The sequence below is a fragment of the Eubalaena glacialis genome, chromosome 8, assembly GCF_028564815.1.
Source record: "Eubalaena glacialis isolate mEubGla1 chromosome 8, mEubGla1.1.hap2.+ XY, whole genome shotgun sequence".
NCBI classification, from domain to species: domain Eukaryota; kingdom Metazoa; phylum Chordata; class Mammalia; order Artiodactyla; family Balaenidae; genus Eubalaena; species Eubalaena glacialis.
Window position 1 is genome coordinate 99,127,771 of NC_083723.1, and position 25,598 is coordinate 99,153,368.

General features: G+C 34.7%; 1 protein-coding gene across 2 annotated transcripts in view; it reads left to right on the top strand.

The window, feature by feature from the left end:
• The window catches only part of CPED1 (cadherin like and PC-esterase domain containing 1), a 295,598-nt gene that overhangs the window by 115,527 nt on the left and 154,473 nt on the right, over positions 1–25,598 (top strand). For both annotated transcript variants that reach the window (XM_061197986.1, XM_061197987.1), the window contains exons 7-13: positions 11,387–11,529; positions 12,315–12,387; positions 13,590–13,757; positions 14,983–15,087; positions 16,704–16,873; positions 20,516–20,586; positions 22,054–22,104. In XM_061197986.1, the coding sequence (XP_061053969.1) occupies positions 11,387–11,529; positions 12,315–12,387; positions 13,590–13,757; positions 14,983–15,087; positions 16,704–16,873; positions 20,516–20,586; positions 22,054–22,104 (781 nt within the window). The remainder of the gene's footprint in view (positions 1–11,386; positions 11,530–12,314; positions 12,388–13,589; positions 13,758–14,982; positions 15,088–16,703; positions 16,874–20,515; positions 20,587–22,053; positions 22,105–25,598) is intronic.

The window sequence follows — 25,598 nt, forward strand, 5'->3', positions numbered from 1 at the left end:
CCTGAATTCCTTTGAATTATATAAATGACCTAATATTGTGAGGTGGAACTGAAAGTGTGTCTTTCATTTCTCTGAATGTTACTAAGGCAGACAAAGATGGATTCTTTCTCAGGATTCTGCACACACGCATCGTGCTGTATTCTATATGAACTGCAATATACAGACATATTTCATTGCTTTTGTAAATTCTGTCTCTTTGGAGCATCTTCCAGTAAAGCAGTCATTCTCTGACTTCCTCATTTCCTGATATAGAGCATCCCCATACCGCCCCCCTCTATCCTCTGTCTCATAACAGCTTGTCTTCTCTCCCTCACCTCCATGCTTATGAAACTAGTAATAGTTATTAGAAGCTCTGTGAAGCAAGTTTTACCATTTGGAGAAAGGGACTGCAAACAAGCGAGGAATTCCTGGTATCCCTGTATTTATATGTATCTATATGTGGTATGTGTCCCCTTCTAAACCAGCTTCCCAATGCCTGGTGTCTAGTCTTCCAGAATCCAATAGTTCCAGCCATCACAGCCTCCTTTACCTGTTTAAAAAAGTACTGTTCCAAATTGATTTCTCTCAGAAATTTGATTCCAGAAATATTTGAAAGGCATGAGAATGTTCCCGTGTGCTTGATTACCCAAATCATCTACATAAAGAATATGTATTCAAGTCACAGAGAGTGAAATTATTACTTTAAACTCAGAAGTCAAAGAAGAAAAACATTATGCTGAGGAACTATGTTACATTTTCATGCTTTCAAGGAGTTACCGTTAAAGGAAAAAGAAATGTGATTTTAAAATATGAATAAGACAATGATGACGTTCTTTCAGGCTGAGTGAGAAGCGTATATCCAATTGCATTTTTACTCTAAAGGAGAGAGAAATAAATCACTAGTACTGGATCTATAGTGCTGGATCTACAGAACTAAAAACAAAAATCCCAAAGCATGACCTCTAGAGGCCTAGATATGGATATGCAGTAGGAAGATCCTTGTACCAACTGTGTGACCTCAGGCAAGTCTTTCAACCTCTCTGAACCACTTTTTCTATCTGAAAAATAGGACTAGTTTCCTATGGGTTAAATGAGTTTTTTGATTCCTTGTACAAATATTTACTGGGCAGTTCTCATATGATGTGTCTCATATGCTAGACATTGTGTTAGGTTCAAGTGATATAGTAACAAACAAGACAAAGTCCCTGCTTTCGTGGAGTTTATTCTTGTGTTGAATAGTAGATGAAATACAGATAAAAATTAATTATACATACATAAGAAAATACAGAGAACTACATTTTTTTAATACAATTTTGAAAGGTTGCTTTCCATGAACAGTTATTACAAAATATTGGCTCTATTCCCCGTGTTGTACAATACATCCTTCAGCCTATCTTACACCCAATAGTTTGTACCTCCCACTCCCCCCCCGCTACTGCCCCCCCCCCCAACCCTGGCAACTGGTAACCACTAATTTGTTCTCTATATCTGTGAGTCTGCTTCTTTTTTGTTATCCTAACTAGTTTGTTGTATTGTTTTAATTCCACATATAAGTGACATCATACAGTATTTGTCTTTCTCTGCCTGACTTACTTCCCTTGGCATAATGCAGATTTTTAATATTGCTAAGAATGCAACGAAGGAGGAAGCTGTTTAGAAAGTGACTGGGTTGCCCACTTTTGAGAGGTAGCAAGATCTCCCTGACCAGGTGACATCTGAGCTGTGCTTCATGGAGGAGACTAAGTGTCATTTGAAGAGCTGGTGGTAAAGCATTCCCAGCAAAGGGCCCATTCCGATGCCCTGAGGTAGGAGAGTCCAGGCAGGATCACAGAACACCACAGTGTCGTCATTAGATCTGCCTTTTCAAGCCCACTCTGCTGCTGCTGTGTAGAGAACAGACTGAAGAGGATTATGAGTGGGGACAGAGCGATCAGTTGCCAGGCATCTGGGTGAGGAGGATGGTGGCTTGGACGGGTCGGTGAGGTGGTGGTCTAAAGAAGGTGAGAAACTGCCACCTTTTGGAGGTAGAAACAAGAGTCAGTGATGAGTTGAGAGAGAGGGGCTAGATAGAGAGGGCTCAAAGAGGACTCTTCAGCCATGATGTGACTGGTGGGTCCCTTTCCTGAGACAGAGCACATGGAAGGGAGGGGGACAGAGAAGCGGGAAGTGAGGAGGTGGAGAGGAGGAGAGCTTCCTGCTGTCATGGCAGACTACCCGTTTACATGCTTCGTCTCCATTTGTCTGGTTCTTAGGTCTCCTTTGCTCCAAACCCTGCCTGAGGGCCCTGCATAGAATAAGTTCTCGCCTTGGGAACTTGGTGTTTCTTTTCCCGCTCACTTTCCTCCCTGCCTTTCTCCACCTCATTCCCTCTCCCTCCTGCCATTTACAACAGAGGTGTCCTGCCACTCCTAAGACGTGAACAGAACAACTAGTTGCTCAGCCTGCCTAGTGTGACAAGGCAGGTCCCAGGTGTCCAGGTCCCCATTACTGTAAAAACAACCCAGGCAGAAGTGCCTGCTTCTCAGCCACCATGGGATCGAGGGTTATCTTCAAACACATGGGACCTCAACTCACAGGTCAGTTCCCTTGGAGGATAGTAGGATGATGAAGTGTGATGTATTCCGATAAGAAGGTGAGAAGAGAATACTTAGGAATCTGTGCACCCTAGAAAGGGTTCAGTTTATCCAGTGTTTGGGGCGGAAGACAGAGTGAGGTTGGAGAAACCAAACCAGAAGCAGCAGGCATTCGACTGTGCATTCTAGGCACTGAAAATGAAGAAGCGGTGACCTGCTTGAACAATGGAATTCATATAAAGAAAATGAGTAGACATACGTCCACAGAGTCCAATGATAAAATCTTACAACTTTAACTTTTACTTTTTTCTGTAAAATCTCTCTGATCCTTTATATCCTACTGAGAGATTCTAGATGGGGCAATAAGGATAATCTGCCAGCTCCCTGAGAAGGTTGAATATAACGCAATCAGGGTTCTACCATTCCAAGCAAATAATTAAATTTTTATGCTCTTCATAGCCTTCTGTATTTTGGTACCTTGCTCTGATCAATTCTCTGATATACATATGGGAAATTTAAAAATTTTTAACCATAAAACTGATTAAATCACAGAATCTACTTTCTGAATTTCCAATTTTAATGTATGCTTTAAAGCTTAGGGTTATTAAGAAGTACAAATGAATAAAATTATTCATGTCACTGGAAGCATGAAACTTACTTAAATATTGGAGTTTTGATACAATTCCAGAGAATGAGGAAAAACTATCCTAATTTAGGTTCAGTCAATTAATTTAGTTTTTCTGTGGTTTACCCTAAAGCAAGCCAATTTTCAATGAGCTAAAACAAATGACGAGAATATTTATGTTCTTAAATCATTTGACTTAACACAGAATTTGTTCTTGATCCAGGCAATTTCATTTAAGTCACAAAGAAATGTCCTTAGTTTTTCCAAAAGGTAATTAGGCTACACAAATGCTCAAGTTGTTGAGTTGAATTGTTAGATGTGTGGGTGTTTGAGAATTGTGACAGTTTCAAACACATTTTCCGTGAAAGTAAAAACACAGATGATTCATTCTTCAATATTTCAGGGTCCATCCACATTCCTAAATCTGTATAATCAAAGCCACAATAGCAGAGGTAATGCTGGGGCTTTGCAGCCAAGCAGACTGGTTTCAACACCCATATTGGTTACCTTTTAGCTGTAAAACCTTAGGCAAATTACTTGTGTTCTCAACCCTCGGTTTCTTCATCTATAAAATGGGGATAAATGAGTATCAACCTCATAGCATTGCTGTGAATATAAACAAAACAGTGCATGAGAAGCACACAGTGTCTGGCACATGGTGTCAACTTGGCTAAGGTTAGTGAGTATTATTAAGTATGACATAGAATTATATCCAAATACCACATGTGCATGAAATGAAAAATTACATCAGTGCTTAGGTTTGTAATTTAGTCATTTTTTTCCCTCCCTTTCTCAAATCTTTTTTCCTCTTTTCCTTCTGTTTTTATATATCTGATTTTCCCCCTAAATCATGACCCTTTAAAACACAAAGGAGACTTCTTGCTACGGTCCAGAATGCTCACCAGCCCTTCATCTCCTTCCACAGCCCTCTGACGTGCAGCAGATGTGTTCTCTGGGCCAGACACAGCCAGAGCTATGATCCTCAGGTGGGGTGTCGTGTGCCTCTGGGGAGCCATGAAGACTCTCCAAGGGGTTCACAGACCCATAGATAGTTTCAAGAGAATCAATGCCCATAACTTCATCTTTCACATGTATACCTTCCTAAAATTTGATCTTGCTGAGACAGCGCCTCTAAAGCGGGTGCTTTTTATTCCCCATCCCTTCGTGCACAGCCCTCTGCTCTTCAAAAGAAAGACCTAGCGCTCATCTATCCCTAATATTATAACAATGATTGCTCCAGGGTGAAAAAATTCTGCAACCCCTCCCCAAAACAGACGTATTTAAATATGGTTTTCATTAGAGAAAGTGAAGGATGCTAATCACCAAGTAACAAATCCTCCACAACTCAGATTGTTTTCAGTTTTTAACAAAATTAAATATTTCATGATAAATCACTACGTGTTTTTTTTGTTTTGTTTTTTTAAATTTTATTTATTTATTTATTTTTGGCTGTGTTGGGGCTTCGTTTCTGTGCAAGGGCTTTCTCTAGTTGCGGCAAGCGGGGGCCACTCCTCATCATGGTGCGCGGGCCTCTCACTATCGCGGCCTCTCTTGTTGCGGAGCACAGGCTCCAGACGCGCAGGCTCAGTAGTTGTGGCTCACGGGCCCAGTTGCTCCGCGGCATGTGGGATCTTCCCAGACCAGGGCTCGAACCCGTGTCCCCTGCATTGGCAGGCAGATTCTCAACCACTGCGCCACCAGGGAAGCCCACTACGTGTTTTTTTTTTTCGTATACTTTGGAGGGAGCTCAAGGAATTAAGTCATGTTGCTCTAACTAAACCCTTCCATCTACATCTATGTATTTGTGTGAACAAATCTTCTCCATGCTTACACTGAAAATAATATTAATACCAGTGCTGAACCCTTCTCATTCTAACAATAAATACTGTTGTCTCAATGGATAAAAAGACTCAACTAAGTGAATAAAAAGAAGTCATGTCCATCTAAGGGATGCATTTCCAAAACAATTTTACTTTTTATTTTATAAATTATTTATTAAGATTTGTAATGTATTTCTATTTTTCTGAGCAATTGTGTACAACAAATAATTGTAATCGTAACTCTTTGGAAAAAATATTTTAAAATTTAGAGCCATATGGTAACTGAAATTTTAAATTAAATTTATAAACATTTTTCTTATTGAGAATTATAAGGTGATAAAAAAATACTTTTTATATAAAATATATTACATTGGGATAAAATTCTGAGGTGTTCAAATTCCTTCAGATACACTTTAAGAGTTTGGCAAGTGCCAGGGAGAGAGATTGGTTAGGTCAGAGTCAGACAGAGAGATCCCAATTGAGTCTGTAAAAGGCAGAATAATAATATCAATCAAGAACAATAGACTTGGGCTTCCCTGGTGGCGCAGTGGTTGAGAGTCTGCCTGCCAATGCAGGGGACACGGGTTCGAGCCCTGGTCTGGGAAGATCCCACATGCCGCGGAGCAGCTAAGCCCGTGCGCCACAATTACTGAGCCTGCGCGTCTGGAGCCTGTGCTCCGCAACAAGAGAGGCCGCGATAGTGAGAGGCCCGCGCACCGCGATGAGGAGTGGCCCCCACTTGCCGCAACTAGGGAAAGCCCTCGCACAGAAACGAAGACCCAACACAGCCAAAAATAAATAAATAAATAAATAAAATTAAAAAAAAAAGAACAATAGACTTAAATTCCAACTGTACTAAAAAGAGGCAGATTTGAATGCATATTTATTCCCCTTTTAATCTGGAAAAGAACATAGACTCTTGGATTTCATATATTTAGTTGTGTCCTTAGTTCTACCATGGATAAAATTGAGTCTGAACTCTCATGTGATATTTCCTTTTAAGGGAAAATATCACATAAGATATTTTCCTCTAAAAAAAAAAGGTCTTTTCCTTTTAAACTGAAATGATCATCCCCTAGACTTTGTGTTCCATCATAAATTTGTCCTCTATTCTCGATCATTCCTACCAGCATTCAAGCTTGCTGTGTGATATTTCTCAGACTAAACAAGCAAAAAGTTCAAGGTTAAAAGATTGTTTCTGGATAAAACAGTGACTAAGAGGAGATGGAATAGAGATGGAAACTATTTCCAATATTTGCAGGAGCTGAGAAATGGAGCAAGGGAGGGGTTATTTTGTGTTTTGTTTCTTTTGCAAAATTTATAACCATTAAAAAGGTGTTCTTTTGGACTTCTGTGGTACAAAATTAACAGGTGTTTAAACATGGTTGTTGGAGGGTGTAAGGCTGTGAAAACTGCAATATTACTTTAAAAATTTTAACAATTGTGGTAATATATACATAACATGAAGTTTACCATCTTAACCATTTTAAGTGTACAGTTCAGTAGTGTTGAAAATATTTACGTTGTTGTGAAACCAGTGTCGAGAACTTTTTGCAAAACTGAAATTATATACTCATTAAACAACTTTGCATTTCCCCCTCCCACCAAGCCACTGGCAACCACTATTTTATTTTCTATATCTAGGAATCTGACAACTCTAGATACCTTATGCAAGTGGAATCATGCAGTGTCTTTTGTGACTGGATTATTTCAACTAGCATACTATCCTCAAGGTTCATCTGAGTTGCAATATGTGTCAGAATGTCTTTCCTTTTTAAGGCTAAATAATATTCCATTGTCTGTATGTACTACATTTTGTCTATCCATTCATCCATGGATGGATACTTGAGTTGCTTCCACCATTTAGTCACTATTGTGACTAATGCTGATGTGAACATGGATGAACAAATATTTCTTTGAGACCCTGTTTTCAGTTCTCTTGGCTCTGTACCCAGAAGCTGAATTACTGGATCATATGGTAATTCTATTTTGATTTCTTGAGGAACCTCCATACTGTTTTGCATAGTGGCTGCACCATTTAATATTCCTACCAACAGTGTTCAAGGGTTCTGATTTCTTCACATCCTTGCCCACACTTAATATTTTATTTTAATTTTTTATAGTAGCCATCCTAATGGATGTGAGGTAATATCTCATTGTGGTTTTGATTTGCATTTGCCTAATGACTAGTGGTGTTGAGCATCTTTTCATATGCTTGTTGGTGCAAAATGGTTTTAAGTACTAATATTCTTCTTTATTTTGAGAAGATGAAAACTTCTCTCTCCCGCATTAATACTGAGGGAAATTCTGGTAAGCTTTAATAAGGTACAATGCTATTAAACACTACTGAAAATTCAAAATATTGAAATATCAGTATTCTGCTATAGCTTCTCAGTTAGTCAAGAACATGACTTTTAAAAAAACTCTAATATTGGTTAATCTTTCATCCTGTGTTTTAACTCTTATGTTATATTTTTCTTACCTCAAAAGTTCTCCTGAACAGCTGTGAGCTTCTATTTTTCAAAGGTTTTATTACAAGTCACCAGAAAAATGCTCATCCTCCCTCGCTCACGAGATGGAAACGAGAGATAAACATGTTGTCCTAAGGAGAAAATTTATGTTATCCAGAAGCTCCAGTGAACTATTTCTCTTATCAAAGTCTCTGTGGTTTCTGTAATGTTATACTTAGGTTTAGTTACTCAACAGTGTTTACTTAATACCTACCCTGCGTTAGATACTGGCCACCCAAAGATAAAATGGTACAGTATCTGCCCTAAAAGACCTTATGGTCTAATGGTGAGAGCAAACAAGAAAGTCAACAAGGTTAACACAGAACAACATGCTTTGCCACTGAGAACAATCTGCCTAATGTCCTATGGGAGGATAAAGGAAATTAATCAGGTGAAGCCCAGAATTTAGCACGGGAGGGGTTTGTGAGAGGTGAGGTGGAGGAATGAGGTGAATATAAGGGCAATTTAGAAATATTTTAAGATATTAAAAACATAACTGAAGTTTTCCTACAAATATTTTGAAGTTCATCCTTAGTCCCTCTTGTCCTTCTATTTTTAGTTGATAATTTTGACCCATCTACGTATATTTCAATGGCTAGATGTGGAAATTACAAATACCTTACTGGGTTATTGCTTGAATTTTACACAAGTACAAACAAATGGTGATGCTTTAACTGCCTGGTTTTACAGCCGTGATCTTACAAGGTCATTTTCTACATAATTTATTTTGCACTAAATTTGTGTTTCATTTTTGTACTGAAGGAGGAAAATTTATAGTTCATAAAATAGTTTCATGTCATGTTAAATGTTTTAAGATCTTCTTTTATTCATTTTTACCTTACTGCCAAGGCACTGATTTCCTTGGGATCTTATATTCTCATGTTTAGGTAATTCAAAAACATTGATTAAAAGTCTTGATCTGGAGACAGAGAAGTCTCCGTGATATTTGAGTTCACGGCTGATTTTAACTTACGAAAGTGAAGGTGTTCTTTCAGATATTTGTGCTTGGGTTAAGAAAGCTCCTGAGTGAAAAGTGTATTTTGGGTTCTGATAGCTTTGAATGGAATTACTATCAAATAATTTCAGATTTGACATTGTCTCATGAAATCATCAAGCACATTTCTCTTTCTACGTGCGAGCACATTGAGATGCACAGAACTCAAGTATTTGACCAAGGAAATAAATTAGTGTAACAAATTACAATATGAGCAGACAGTCAAAGAAGTCTGCCACTTAGCCTAAGTGGATTAGTTTCAAAAATTGATATAAGTATTCTGCCCTCTCTGGGCGACTTATTGAAAGTTGATGATTAAAAAAAAATAGTAAGCATTTGCATGATTCTACTTTCATTTCTGGCATATGTAATTTGCTTGCCACTGTACTAAATAAAGAGATGACTCATCTAGAATTTTCTTTGACTTGAAGGACTTAAATAAATGGAAATGCATGCAATGAGATAGAAGGAAATGCATATAGAGACAAAGATTGGTAACAGAATGAATACAAAAATGAAGAAGTCTCTCTATTTTGAATTGTGCCTTTTAAATGCCATTTCTATCTCCTCTCTCCACATTTCTGTTCGTAATGGCAGCTGTCTAGCTTCTTGTCCCCCTGCTTTCATGATTGGTGGTTGAGGTTGGTCCTTCTCTTGGCAGGCTGAGTTTTAGGGAAATGGGAGGAAAGCCAGTTATTTTGGTCCTTCAGTTCTCCTCTTTCACTTCTGCTGGGAGACATACCAGTGATGGGGTCTATTTACCCACCATGCCTCTTTCTTCTCCCTTTTAAATATATTTCTATTGAAAGGCTTATCATATATTTTTAAAATGTTCTTCCTTGATTGAAGGAAGGCTGTGGACTTTTGTTTTAATTAATAAAAGGCGCTAACGTGTACTGAATATTGATGTGTGATGGGTGATGGTGTACCTTATGTACATTCTCTGATTTAATCCTAGCAATACCTCTATAAAGTTACTGTTAGTAATCCCTCAAGGTCTCACAATTTAGTAGTAACAGGAGAACCAAAGTCGAAACTGCGACTTTCAGCCTCTAAAGTCTATAGAGTTACCACCATGCTATGTACCTTGTCCCCCAAAACCCAGCACACAGTGCTTTCCACATGGTGAAAAATTAATTACAGTCAAAAATTAAGAAATACACATTTCCACAGTAGAAGAATAAATACAATCCTAAGCATTAATTTGCTAATTATTTTTTACCATGGAGGATATAATTTGATAATAAATCTTATATATCCTATGTGCTACACAAACATTTCCAACTTTCTTAAATTATTAACCTTGAACCCTGTGATATTCAGAAAACATTAAAATGGAAAAATGCAATAATATTATCAATAACCCTTTCTATATAATATGATGAAGTGAGTGAAATGTGATGAGTTACTTTTATTTGGAAAAACATGTGACTCTGTTTTGACTCAAGGGTGTTAATATTTTTAGTGTTAGCTTTGATTTATTTTCTTTTGATCATACAGTTATTGCATTCATTTTCCTTAGTCCTTAGAGAGGGAAAAACACCCCAACTGCCAAATGCTAATGATGTGTTTATAGGGTCTTAAAGTGTACATCTCATTAGGTTTCTGTTTTTCAGCTGGGAAAAGTTTATGAAGTCAGCATTTGTTTCTCTTGGGTGAATTTTGCTTGCGTATCTTAAAGATACATTTACCATCTCCCTCAGGTGATTTGTGCCAATAGCTGTCCTTCATTATTATAGCAACAAAAGTTTTTCACTTTGCAGTCTTACGCAGCTCAGATAAATTTAGTTTGTTCTTCCAAAAATATTAATAGAATACCTGCTGCATGTTTTTTCAAAAAATATTTTTTGTTCTTCATTTTTGAAAGCGTATGTTTATCCAGAGAAAGTTTATGAATCAATATGAGGTCTGTTTTATACTTTTTAAAAAGTTTGACTTGAACTTTGGTGTTAAGCATCCTCAAGATATAGTTTTGTTGTTGTGATTGTTTTCATATTTAAGCAAATAAAAATAGCTCTTTGTGATACCAACTATAGTGTTTCTATGAAGACGTAAACCTAACATCCTGCCCCTTTTTGTAATACGGCCCCGTTCTCTCTAGCCACATGAAGCCTGAAATTAACATGTTAGGAGGACACTGAGATTCTCTTAGATTCTTCTGTGGTTGGCTAGAGCTCCCACAGCAAAATACCCTGAAGAAGAAGCAATTTCGATATAGTTCTTTTTGTTCTGATATATGCAGGAAAAGGATAATAATAAAAAGCTTAGATTTGAATTTCATACTTTACAGTGACTTTCTTGTAATTTGGCCTCACAACTCTCTTGTTGGTAGGTAGTAACCCATTTTAAAGAAAAGGACACAAAAATTCGGAGAAGTGAGTTGCAAGTCCAAGTTCACCTAGGTAGAAGAGTCACAAATTAAACTTGGCAGTTCTGATCACAAGCTCTGTGAGTTCCACTTCAGTTTCCATGATTACGTGCCATGGAATGAGAAGAAAAATGGAGTAAGCACCTCTAAAGTAACTTAAATTACAGGATGTAATTTCAGCACCCCACATTCAATCGGAAGGCTTATATTTTTAAATGTATAGAATATATATACATTATATATCATGTAATAATATATATTTATTATATAATATACCTTAAGTATATTATATACTCTTTCAGTATATTTTACATATATATGTATATATAAAATATATATGTATGTATATATGTCTTAGATGATCAAATTTTCCTTTTTAAGGAGTTTTTTTTGAGTGTGTCAAGGAGAGATAGCCTGAAGGGATCTTTCACATTGTTCACTTTGGAAATTCACTTTGGAATAGAGAGACAAATTGAGATTGTAGTTTCAACATGTGAATCCTTTACTTTGTTCACAGCTGCAAACATTTTTTGAGACGTTTCTGAGAACAAGTTCACCTCTTCAGGCTTTTGATAACATGAAGGAAGCAATTAACAAACTCCTGCTAGCAGCTGAAGTATTCAGTGAAACATCTACTCTGGGACCAAAGGTCTTCCATAGGTAAAAACAAATTTCAATGTTAAACAAAATAAAGAAAAAAACCCCTACTTCTAACAATTGATTGTTAGTGAAAATATATCTTAATTATCACAAGTAGGTGCTACTTGGAAAATTTTATATCAGTATAAAATATGAACTTCTAAACTTATGTTTTCTAATTTGTTGACCCTAAAACTTCAGAGCATGTTAAAGACTCACCAGTATTTAAATAGTGGTGACAAGAAATAAGGCACAGTTACTTAAATTATCTTTTTAATTGTAGCCCCTTTCAAGCTCAGTTATTTTTATCATATATGCTTTCCATTGACTAGGTATATTTTTATTTATAGATTTTTATTAACAAAATTCATTAACTCTTATCTCCATATCTCAGTTTATTTGAGTATAATTTAATGCCTTTTTCTAGGGAAATGTTAAATCGAGTATGTCAAAAAAGGAGGTGCCTCCATGTAAGCTTTATCAGGCTTTATATGCAAATAAGAATGCCTAGCATGGAGGAGTAGGAGAGCTTCCTTTTCCATATTACGTTTTTATGGAGTCACTTCATTGTTTCGTTTAATGTATTATGAATACTTTAGATATATTTGTATTTTCTGTAAGGAACGAAACAGACTCCAAATCCAAAGATAATTTGTATTCAATTTTGGATTATCCAAGCCACTGCTCTTTGTAATTAGTATGGACCTTGAAATTTAACCTTAGTGATTATTAATGATATAGCATCAAATAATAGAGTAAATACAGCAAATAGAATGTATTTTTGTTACCTTGTGTTTTTATTTCAGATGCAGATTATGTTTTCAACTTTTAACTTTTGATATTGGTTATGGCAGTGTCAGGTCCCCTGTAGTGCTCCAGGTGAGTATGCCAGAGTCCTCATGGGATCTTCCCCTTTGGCTGAAGGGGGTGTGTGTGTGTGTGTGTGTGTGTGTGTGTGTGTGTGGTGGTGTGTTCATTCATAGTAACCGATCAATAAGTGCAACTTACATCAAACTTACTACAGACTTATATTTACTGTGGTTCAGAGAATTAACTGGCATATGGAGAGTCTCTGATTTGAGTTACAATACCCACTCTGCATCCCTGTTGAACAAATATGGATTTTTTTGTGGTTCAACCGCTGTTTATGAAATAAATGTGGAATAAAGCTAAGTATGTGTTAATGCAGGAAAACAGACATTTAGATAATAGAAAATAGCAGGTAACCTAGCTTATTCATATGGGTTTATAAAAAAGGTAACTCTTTTATTCTTTACATATAGATATTTAGTTTAAAATTGGCCTATATTTTAATTTTAAAAGCCATAGGAATTTTTGAAATATTTGCTTTCAATATTTGTATAAATATATGGAAATGTAAGAGTGTTTTTTGTACACTCTGATTCTTTTACTTCCTCTTAAATTAAATTAACTCATTCAGATCATCTCCTCCAGCATAGTTTTAATCTAAAATAGCCCTTAGTGGCAAGAAGATTTTAAAATTGATTGCATTAGTCTATAGAAAGCTATCTTGGGTTATGGGATGAGAAGAAATGAAGAGAAACAAAATAAAATTATGTGCAACCAGAGTTCGACTTCACACTGTAATGACTGGTTTTCAAACTATTACACAAGGAGAACGATTACATTATATATGGCTCAGACATTTGGCTGAATAGTTCAAAGATTTATCTCTAAAATTTTGAAATTTTATGAATCTACATCTTCTAATGGTCATTTATTCATTATTTTACACACATATCTAATAGTTGATATTATGATTTTTAAAATTTATTGTTCAGAAATGTTATATATTATTTCCATAAACACAAGATCTTCAACAATAAAGAATTTCAAGACAAACTAATCTGATTTTACAAAGCAGTTAATGTTCTTATAAAGAATTGTATTTTCAAAAGAGCATTACTTAGATTTTATAAAACTGTTGACCTCCAAAAGGACCACTAGATGTCAGTTCTGATCTATAATCCAACAGGAAATGAATCATGTCTTAGGAGTGATTTCACTGCATTAAAAGTAAGTCAATGAAAAATATTTGCTGTGCTTTTACTCTTTCACAGGTGCATGAGCATTTAAATTTTCAAGATGATGATAATATGGATTTTGAGGACCAAAACACAGAAGAATTCCTTTTAAAAGACACTTTCAATTTTCTCCTGTCTAATGAATCTTCACTTTCCATATTTTCTGAGATATTTCAGAGACTTTATAGATCAGGTATATTTAAGGTAAGTGCATATTTTTGTACTGACAAATATTTATTTCATTTTTGGAAGGTGCCATTTTCTTTACTGTGCAGGTAAGCAACTTGATAATTCATTTGAAATTGATTTGTATCCATTATATAAACCTCTTAATATTTTTCCAACCTAAGGACCAATATTATTTTTATGTCTCTTAAGTATGTGACTGACTGATTATGATGAAATTATGGGTTGAAAATGAAGTAAAGCAGTCCCTAATTCCCAGGGAAATTTTGTGGTTATAATGAATAATACATATTACATATTATAAAATACTTTAAAAGGAATACCTGAACCTTTTAGAGGCAGTTAGAATAGCAGTGAGTGCTCTAGATTAACATCAAGGGACTAGAGTTATAATACTAATTTTTTTTAAAGCACTCACATCTGGTTAACATCTTTGGTTAGATAGATGCTGATGATTAGGGAGTAGTGCTTCAGAGTAAGATTGGTTAATTTTTATGATCTGTTAGTACAAGTTTTCTTGATGCATAAAAAAATCTGTACAGGTTACTAGGTACAGTATTGTTTTCTATGTATCTTTCAGTTTTAAAACCATAATTGGAAAATTTGGAAGAGTAGAATGTGAAGGGTCTCACCAACAAGCAACGCTCTACAGAGAGATGGTTTTGAGAGAGATGACATTATAGACTGCTGTTTCCCTATGATTTTATTGATTCCTTCCTAGAGTTCCCTGTTTCCCTTTCTTAGTGAGTGGGTTGCCATTAAAACCATTAGAACCATTTGACCCAGAGGGAATGGTAATATATGTATCTTTTGCTCTAAGGGATGCATTATAATGAAAAATGAATGTGAGGAAAATGGGGGGGTGAGTCTGTTTACTAGAATCCGTGAAACTCGAAAATAGTGACGTCCCATACGTGAGGTTCACGTGTAAATTTGCTGCTCTGATCTTCTGTACCCTGAAGACTAAAATAGGACTTTTCCTGCATTTCCAAACTGTCACACTCATTCTGTCCTTCTGGGCCCAATTTCCTAACCTTACTACCAAAGTATTACTGAGCTATTTCAAATATGAAGTTTTCTTATATTCTGACATCATTTTGGCAAGTTAAAGTTATTATGTATTATTTAGAATTAATTAGCCCAGCTGTTTATAGAGTTCAAAATTTGGTTCTTGAATTGTGTTAAACATGGTTTGACTTTGTAGCAATTGCTTAAGAGTTGTGTTTTTTCCCCTCTATTATAGGGTGAAAACTATCAAAAAGAACTAAATCAATGCCTATCTTTAGAGGAGATTAACTCAATTATGACTTTCATAAAGGAACTCAGGAGTTTGGGACAATTCCAACTGGTAAAACAAAAGTGACCTTTGATTCCTCTTGATTACTGAGATTACAGTAGATCAGCCATAAGAGACTTGATTTTGACTTAAAACTAGGTGAAGATATTTCTTTAAGGAATAGAAATCTTTGTAAGCTTCTTCTTTTCAGAGATATAAATATTAAGATGAGCAGAATGCATATTCTTTAAGAGTTTGCAGATAATACATGACTTACTAAAGGTGAAAGAATATGGAATTAGTATAGCTGGCAGGATTTGATCGTTCTTAAAGGGAAAATGCTAACATTTTTCCAGAAAAGTTTGCTTTTAGCTTTGGGACGTTTACATGTAACCAAAATTTCCTTCTGCTTATTATGCCCTTTTTCATTTGTGTAAAAGTAAATATTACTCAATAGAACAATAATATTTTTTAAAACTACCTAAATCTTAATTTGTTGTAACTCTATAGCAAAATCCAAAGAAAGAAAATGTAAATAATTATAATAACTTTTACTGGTTTCAGCCAAAAAATATAAATGGCATTTATTTTGTTTTCTATGTATTTTCCTGGATTCTCAGCCAAAAAATATAAATGGCATTTATTTTGTTTTCTATGTATTTTCCTGGATTCTGTTAAGTTATTGATCAATATCAAAGAATAATTTATTACATATACATGTGCATGCTCAGTACTTGCTTTGTTTCTAGTTCTGCCCTTATATAGGTAAATTACACTGGATTCATATTTTTCTACCTAAGATTTGTTTATACAAAATATCTCTTTAAAATAGCATTTTTAAAAGTCTACTAATAATTTATTATTAATCTGTTTGAATAAAATATTTATTTTTTACTTTAAAAAATCTGTGTATTCAGATGCTACTTGTATGAGTTATAACCAACTTACTAAATTAATTAGTGAAGGTTTGACACTTGTTTTTATAATTTAGCTCCATATTTTAGAGGGTTCAAAGTAAGCTTATTACTCCAAAGATAACATAATTGATGGGTTATTTTAATTAATTTAAATATAGTAAGTATTACATTCATGACAGTTTGGGTCAATACTATACAAAGATAATCAGAGACCTGGCTTCATCCTTCGTCCGTCAATATCTTCAATTTAAGGTATTGTGAAAGTAAAGAACATCTCTTGGCACAATGTGAAGAATAGAAGAATTATTTTGTAGGAGGAAGGGCAAACACTAATTTCCTGACTCTCAGAGTTGAAAGAGGATAACCATAGTTTTTTTTTTGGTAGGATTAATATCTCTCACCCTGACATTTGTAAGACACTTGTAACCCAAGAGGATCTCTCCTCATTTTTCCTGCTACCTGACTCACTCTGTTATTCAGCTGTTTTCAGGTATCTATAGAAAGCAGCTATCCATTTCCTTTCAATGAAAAGAGAAATAAAATTCACCCCATTTGAAAGTATAAACATCAGCAAAATTAGTTCCTTATAAAAAGTGGCATTTACCTTGACAGCAACACAGAAAATTAAATTATGGTACAGGTAATGGATTTTAAATAAATATCTGATTTTTAAAATATCTGAATAAATAAATATAAGGCCTTTCCTAGTAATACTACATTTTATTTTCCATAACTTATTCTGATATTCTGCTTTCGAATATTCCTTCTCAGCTCTTCCCGTCTACTACTCCTGGGTTTCAATCTTTGATGCGTGAATTTTATGATATGGCAAATCCTGTGGGGAAACCTGGTTCCATCCTGACCCAATACTGGTCTCTTTTAAATGTATTTGAACAATTTCAGCTCCTGAATAAAAAGGCACAGCCACACCCGCTGGAATGGTAAGAGAGCCACAAATTTGAATTGTGCAACTCCAAAAATCTCTGAAGATTGATTTCAAAAGGCATTGCCTACATTAAAGAAAGCAACAAAAAGAAGTGTGTCCAAAAATTCATGCTCTGGAAAATAAGCTTCTTTAAAACATTGAAACCATAATGATTCTAGTGGTCTTCAAACACTGTAACAAAAATATATCCAACAGTTTTTCAAACCATCAGGACTTGACTCCATTCAAAAGTCATGTTTAAAATTAAAAGTTTCAAGCTAGTTTCATCCTGTGATATATATCCTTGAATTACGGGAGCATCAGACAGAAAGAATTAGGTGAGATTTGTTTTATGAACCATCAGTCAGAGTGGAGCCCGAGACGGTATGAGCATTCATTTGGAGTTTTTGAGGCATGACTTTATTCTAGGCAAAACCTATCCAAATTTATAAATATGTCTGTCTCTACCACAAGATTAGAACTTTTTTTTAGAAGATGGAATCTCAGAGAGAAGCATTCGGCCAGGAGAAAAGGTCCTTGGCCTCCTCTGTCCACTTCCATTCTAATGAGGGGTAGTAATGAGTGAATAAGAGGGTTGCTGGGCCAGTGAACATAGTAACACCCCCAGTTGCCAGGGGAAGGGGCAGTGCCTATGGTGCCAGCTAAGTCTGCTTCCCTTTTATATGATAGGATTAAGTGAGTATTTGACTTGTCTATTGCCAGGAAAACAAGTAAACCTAACCTCCTAAGGGAATGAAAGACTAGATGGCCGTGCATGATCATCAGTGTCTCTGAAGTTACCCTCACGAACGGCCTCAATTCTACTGACTTGTCCTTCATTTCCTTCTGCCTCAGGAGACAGTGAAAACAGTCCTATAAGAAACTTTGTTTTAATAGTTCAAAAATACAAATAATCACATATTCAAAGAATTCACAGGACATCTCCCAGGACCAGAACTCACTTTAATTGCCACATCTTTATGCAGTTGGCCTTATTCCCTCAATACTCCGAAATAATAGGATTGATAGAAGGTTTTGTTTGTTTGTTTGAAAATTAAGTTTTAAATAATACAGCCTACTGTCCCTTTGTTCTTTGCACTCACTCAATCCAAGACTGTCTCTTTTGCCGTTGTCGATGAGGGAAGAGCAGACTTGATTTACCAAGGAGTCTATTTAAGTATGGTTTTTAACTTTGGGTAAGTTCCCTTGAGATATGCAAGCTTTGGAAAGTTTATTCCCGAAATTTGTCTCAAGGTCCACATTTGTTATAAGGTTAAGCAATTGACTTAAATTCAGAATATTGAATTTAAGCCTAATTCTAACCCTAACTGATTCCTTCCAACAATGAAATTTACTAAAGATCAGTGTTAAATATAGTTAGAAAAAGTCAGGACCTTTTTGAATCACACAGACTTGGATTCAAAAATCCCAACTCTAGAGTTTATTAATTACAGCAGGTAATATTTTCCTCTGAGTCTCAGTTTCCATACCTGTAAAATATGGATTATACCACCTACCAAGTATTGTTTCAAGATTGCATAAGATAACCTCCATCATGTATTGCATAGTATGTGGTGTGCTGCAGAGCAGATAGGTAGTAAATATTAATATACTTTCGGTTTCCTGTTGCTATACCATCCAAAAGTCACTTTAGCATCGACAAATGGGGTATATATTTTTCTTTCATTTATAGGAAAATCAAGATAAGTATGAAAGCTTTATCTAAGTTAACACTAAGATAAGTAAACTTGAAGTCTTTATCAAGAAGCAATTACATAAATTGTTTCTAGTACATTTTAAGAAAGAATACTCAATTCTAATTATCTTCAAGTTTACCAGTGAGTGTATATATATTTAATTATCATTCATGCTGTATTACAAGGAGGATGCATATGATACACATTTTCCAGATGAGGAAGCTGAGGTGCTGAGAAGATGGGTTATTCGCTCAAGCCACGCAGCTACTTGAGTTGAAGATCACGTGTAGTCATTCATAATTGCCCTTATCTTCACAATGGTCATCTCCAGTTTTTCATACCAAAAAAGCCAATTTTACATACCTGTACTATCTGTGGGGTTTAATGCCTTCCTCCACCCTTTTAAATAAAGATCATCTGCTTATAGCAACAAGGTGAGGAGAAATAAAGTCAAAAAAGCAACATTTAGAAAAAGTGACATTTACGTCTGTGCCCTGAGTCTCGGAATCCAGAGGTCCCAACAGACTTAGTGGAAATCTGAACAGAATGAAAACACTAAAATCAGTGTGTGTGTACTCTCTGCTGATTTTCACTTTACTGGAAATAAAGTAGCAAGTGTAATTTGCTCTAATCACATGCTTTCCATGAAAATACACATTTTCAAAACAAATAAGTTATTCACAAAATTACACAAGAAATCACTTGCGGGATGAGTTAACATACAAAGCATCCCGTTCCATTAAGGTAGTAACATTTCTAAAATTCAGTTTACATGCATTTCAGGGTTGTATCTTTTATGAGCTTTGCTTAGAGTGTTTACTTCATATGAAATCAGAGATTTTTTTTTTTTTTACTTTGGCCTGGCACTCAAACTTCAAGTAAACGTATCTCACCCCATGCTTGCTTTATCTATTTCTTCATTCCTCAGAGGAGGAAAGTATTTTAAAGTCCTAGACATCATAATTTTTCACCCCTGATTACATCATTGCATATACTAAAGGGAAAAAAAGACTTTAAAAATAAAACTGCAATAAAATTATCACACCTTCCAACATTAACTATAGTTTTAGTTCCTTGATGCTTCTTAATTTCCTATCTGATGTTTGTTTATATTTTAAGGGAATTGAAAATGCCTTATTCATCTCTACTAGTAGAGTACAATATCTGGAACAATAAATCTTTATAAAATGTAATTTAACACAGAGCGTTTGATTGAATCTTCATAGCATCCCTGTGAAGTAAGGCCAGTATTGTTATCTCTGTTTCTCTGGAGTAGAAATGGAGCCTCACAACCCAGCACAGTAAAGTCAAGTCACATCCTGTCCAGTATTCTCTATAATCAGGACCAGCAATTTTTCTGTCTGCAACTTAGATTACTTTGGTCCCAAATTTGAGGATTTAAAGGCCAATCTGGCTGAGCATTTAGTTATACAACAGAAAAATGAGGCAAACACACCAAGATGTAACTAACCCTTAAAATTCATTCCTGTTCATCAGAGTTTAAGGATAGACTCCTTGGCAGGACAGGTCACTTTCTGCATGGTACGCTTCAATTTCTTAGATTATATGGATGTTCTTCTCAGTCTGTGTCTCAGAGTTTCCAAGGCTTCTTGCTTCAAGACTTTGTAATTTTAGCCAAACAGATTCCAATAGGAATGTGTGTTTCTGAATCACTTCTGTTGGACCTAGGCTATCAGAGATTGTTCCCTTTTGGACCAAAGAGTGACTTTTTGCCCTGGTTTTCTTCAAATGTGCTTCTGCTGATTAGAGATGACGAGATTTCCATCCACCTCACTTGAGACAAGATTGCCAGTTTTGAGGAATGAAATCCAGAAAGTTTTCCTTTGTGTTCATCAAAATAACTGTGCTCACACACAGGAAAAAAGATAGTGTGTTAGATGTAATTTCCATGAATTTTGTTCAGTGCATTGATCCAGAGTTGTTTGATATTGCATTCACAGGAATTCTTTCGCAGAGGATGAGAACATGAAAAAACCACAAGTACCAGTTAATGCAATTGAAAATAAAAAAGGTAAAGGATGTAGTCCCACTTCTTTCTACATGAAAAACAAGTATTGTGTGGCCAAAAACATAAAAAATGTTTAGCTTTATTAGCAATCAAAAATGAAAATTAAACTGGAAAATGCTGTTTTCCCTCAAATTTGGAAAGATTTTTCCTCTTAAAGTTAATAGAGTTGGTAAGAGTGTAGGAAAATGAGTATTCTCATGTTGCTGGTGGGTGTATAAATTAGAACAATCTTTCTTAAGGGGCCATTTAACAACATGTAAGAAAAGCTTTAAAAGTTATTCTTACATACCAGAAATTTCACTTCTAGATATTCATTTTAAGGAAATAATTAAGAATGTACACAAAAATTTAATTACATAAATTACTAATAAATGAAAAAAATAGCAGCTACCATTATTGCAATAATAGTGGATTGGATTAAGCTATAGTCATCCAATAAATTACTATAAAGCCATTCTAATATTGTGGGGAAATAGTTATACATGAAAGATGTTTAAGATATATTATTAAATGAAACAATTGGCTACAAGCAATATGGACCTTAAGGAAAATTAATGGCGATTTTGATTTTCTCTCTTTAAGCTTATGTCAATTTTCAGTTTTTTCCCTTCTAAAGAACATCTGAGCTTTATGTCACATGAAAAGGAAATGTTTCTAATTTTCAGAAGAAAAAATGAAAAGAAGTACATGTGTCTACACTTTTTAAAAAAAATCGAAGTTTTCCTACTACAAATCAAGATTTAATCCAATGTAGTGGTTCTGGGTGTGTGGCCCCTAAACCAACAACATCAGCATCATCTGGAAAGCTTGGAAAATTCAGATCTACTGAATCAGAATCTCTGGGTGTAAGGCCCAGTATTCTTTATTTTAACAAGCCCTTCAGATGATTCTGAGGCATGCTAAAGTTTGATAATAAAATGAATCAATAAGGTCAGGGAAGAACTGATGTTAAACTGCTGTTCTGATTGTCTTTCTCTCTCCCACCATTTTTTTCTTCTCTAAATGATTTCTTTAAACACTGTTTTTATTCACTCATTTGTCCCATTGGTATTTATTAAGGAGTTTTTTAGATAAATGTTTGGTTGAATTTAGAAACAAAGTAAATATCAGTGGAACCAACTGGATGGAATTTATGTAATTCTAATGATTTGAGAAATTATAGCCGTAAGATCATAGAACTAGAGGAATTCTGATAGATCAACTTCAAGCAATAGATGGCATTTAGACCATTCATTTTTCTCCCTTAATATTTTCTTATTTGAAATAATCATTTTTCTGCAATTTGAACCAAATAGCTTCTTTTGTTTTACTGTAGCTTTCAGTTTAACTTAGAAGTGCTTTCTGATGTAATAAAAATTAAATAATAAAATATGTGTTTTATTAAATTATCCTGAGTTTCAGATACCTGAATATGTATTCTTTTTATTTTGATTAATAGTTTCACTTTTTAATTTACATTTCTTTTTTTAGCTGCAGTTCCACAAATTATTAATGAAACCAAAGAAATACATTGCATTAATGGTGAGTTCCAATGAAAGTGCTTCAGAATCATAATCAACAGTTAGGTTGAATAAATCATCATATTGGGGCATCTTTAGGCTGATAATGTATTTTATGTAAATTTTCAGAAGTTATGAGATTTCTGAATGAGTTCATATTTGCTACTTTTGTATAAAAAATTTTTTAATTTTCCATTTTTGAAAATGAAATATTATGTTTTTGTATCTAAAGACAGTAACTTGTTTAAAGACAGTAACTTCCAAACTTATTTTGAGGGGCCCTAACGGTGCTAATGCTTTGCCTTGGGGACTCTCAAATGGAAGAGCTTGGCATCTCCTCTATATATTGATTTTTAGGACTCTCACCACCCAACAGTGAATCCTTTTCTCCCAGATTGTTGATATAATGGATAGTACTTGATTTGAGGTTTCTTTATAACAATTGAGAGTTTTTAAGCCAAATTTCAATTTCTTTTCTTAAAATTCATGAATTTTTTTTACCAAGGTATAATCAATAATATAAATACATATATAATAGTAATACATTTTAAGTATTATATAGATTTTTAAAATTTTAAATGATTTTCTTCACTCTGGTCAGTATTATTCCAGTGGTCTTGCAAATATATCATTCTAGGGAATCTTACTGACTTTTCCAAGATCACAGTGCTATTAAATGCATGAGCTGGATCATGAAACTGGGTCCTCAGATTCTTTGTCCAAGGCTCATGTATTATCTTAATATCCTATAATAATATGATGGAAAAATAAGGATTCTATTTATCAGGTTTGTTTTTTGGCCGTGTATACCTTTTTAACATATATATGTGTATATATATATATAATTGGTGCTGAAACATACACAGAAAATTTAGCCTTTCACAAAAAAATCTATTCTGATAAAACATTAAAGGTGAAAACAATAAAATTTATGGACTAAGATCTAATTTATGATAAATAAATGCCTTCCAATTTAATAAATCTAATTTGTCTCTTCTAAAATGCAATTTAATTCATTCACTGTGTTTTAACACTATCATTAAAATCACGATAGGCTGAGAGGTGATACAATAATGTGGTTTAATAGAATCAACAAATACGGCCAATTTAAAAAAAATAGCATTTTGAATAAAGTACTGCTAATCAGGAAAAAGTAACAGATATACTTACACCATTCCCTCTCTGCATTTATCATCCAATCTCCCACTTCTAGAAAAATACATGCTACTCAGTTCTCTTGGGAGACTGGTACCAGTGTGTAGTGAGAAAAGGACTAATTTTGAGAAAACTAGGAGCAAGATTAGAATGAACATTTGTTGAGGGTCTAGTGTGCCAGGCTCTGGGTTAGATCAGGAAAGCCACTTCACCTCTTTGGTCTTTTGTTTTCTCATTTATAAGAGGAACGATTGTACAAATTAATCTCTTTTTTTTTTTTTAGTTTTCAGGTAGCATAGGGTAGAGGATACAAACACGTTAAATAAGCTCTTCAACTTTGTTCGTATTTTTATGTTGATTAAAAACTAGTCCTACCTGGGTCTTCAAAATTAATCTTCCTATTTTTATGGTAAAAGATTTAAAAAAATAACTCGATGCCTTAGAACAAGTGGGATTATCTTTCAGTGTCTAGGCTGTTTTTGTGTTTAATATGAGTTATGATTATCCCTCAAGAGGGCAACAAAATTCTGCGGTTAAAAGAAATCCATTAAAAGCAACCAAGACTTCAAACAGCTTTCCCATATATACTTGCCAAATACGTTAAGCAGCCTGCTACCACCTCACCTCACAGTGGGTTCTCTGCAGAGCTAAGGTAAGCTGGCCTGAGACAAGTTGGGACTGGATTGGGAAAGATGCCAAGGAAACACCAGGTGTTTGTAGGCAGCACCACTGATGATTCAGTTGAAGATGATGTCAGGACAAAATCCGCTTTCAAGCAGGGGTCTAGGATGCAGTACATAAGCCAGAGGTGAAGAGTTTCTGATGAAACCAAGAACAAGCACTTGCTAAAATCTTGCTTAAGAGAATGATTACACATTTTCTTTCATTTAGGGCTGAGTTTCAGTGTTGTAATGGGCAGACCCCATTGAAAATGTTCACTATTAAGTGAAAGTATAAACTGCAAGGAAATTAACTCTCAGTGACTATTTTATAAAAATATATAAAGTTAAAGTATCAATACATTTCCTATGATTACTATTTCGAAAAAAATCTTCCACCTTGTTATTCATCTAACTGGTTCTGAAGATAAAAGTGTAGCGCACGTATTTATATTCCCTTTCTGCCTAAGAAATGGTGCTTTTGAAAGTACATTCCATATCCTTGAACTCCAGCTTGTTTAAAGTGTTAGATTGGGTTCACAGTCTCCATTTGAATCAGATCTCATGACCAAAAATAACCTGTTTTTACTGTGCTTATCTCAGTGCCTTGAACATAGACTATGCCAGAAAAAAAAAATCTTTGATGAAAAAATGAATGCGTTATTAATAAGTGGTTGAATTCAAATGAAAAGCTATGGTCCTTTTCAAGATTAGATCTAATAATACAGTCTCACCCTTATTCTTTCATTTTTTCTCTTTTATTATAAAAAATTTTAGGAGCTGGTAGGATTATTGAAATTATAGATGAAGTCCACCTACATCTGTCACCCAGATAGAATCTTTCGTAACAAGTAAAATCAATCAAGCAGGTATTTACCCAATTCACTGAGTTATTCAACCAAATTGACTAATTTTTATTGACTTTTCCCTGCAATGAAATTACAATATATCTATTGTATTATTATTGTTCCTAATTTGTACCAGAGTAGTTTTTTCTTTGACCAGCCGAGAAAACTATCCTAGAATGTGGGTCAGAAATACACACATTTATTCACTTTCATTATTTTAGGGCACGATGGGAATTAAGCTGACACCTAGTCCTCAGAACTAGAATGAAACACCTATAAAGTTGGTGGTATTCATTGCCATGGATTTGGTGATGCATCTGTCTCCATGTCTGGCAAAGAAATATAAAACTTTTGGTATTGAATCACAAAGTCCAGGATGTGATGGGAGATGGGAAGGAGAACCAAGGAAGTGGTTATGAGATGCCTTGTAAGCTTTATTGGGAGCTTGGCCTAGATTCTGGAGGTGATGAGAAACTGTTAAAGAACTGAAGCCAAATCATCAGATTTGATTTTAGAAAAATCGTTGTGATAGCTCTATAACAATAGAGGAAGAGACAGCAGTTAACAGGATAATCGACTTTTCTTTAAGTGCAGGTGTATAGCTTCCTGTGGCAAATCTGGTGTTATCTTTTTGTCGCTGTGTTAAACATCATTGAACATCTTATTTAAAGGCAACAGAAGACATTTTCATTTTACTGGTTTTTATAGAATTTCCTATGTTTACCTTTACTGGAATTTTGTTGACTATTGAAAAGTATTTCTGGCACAAAATACTTGTTAATATTTCTTTGAAAAACATTTGCTTTTGAGTAATTCGTTTATTTCAAATATGAACACAATATAGTTTAGCAGTG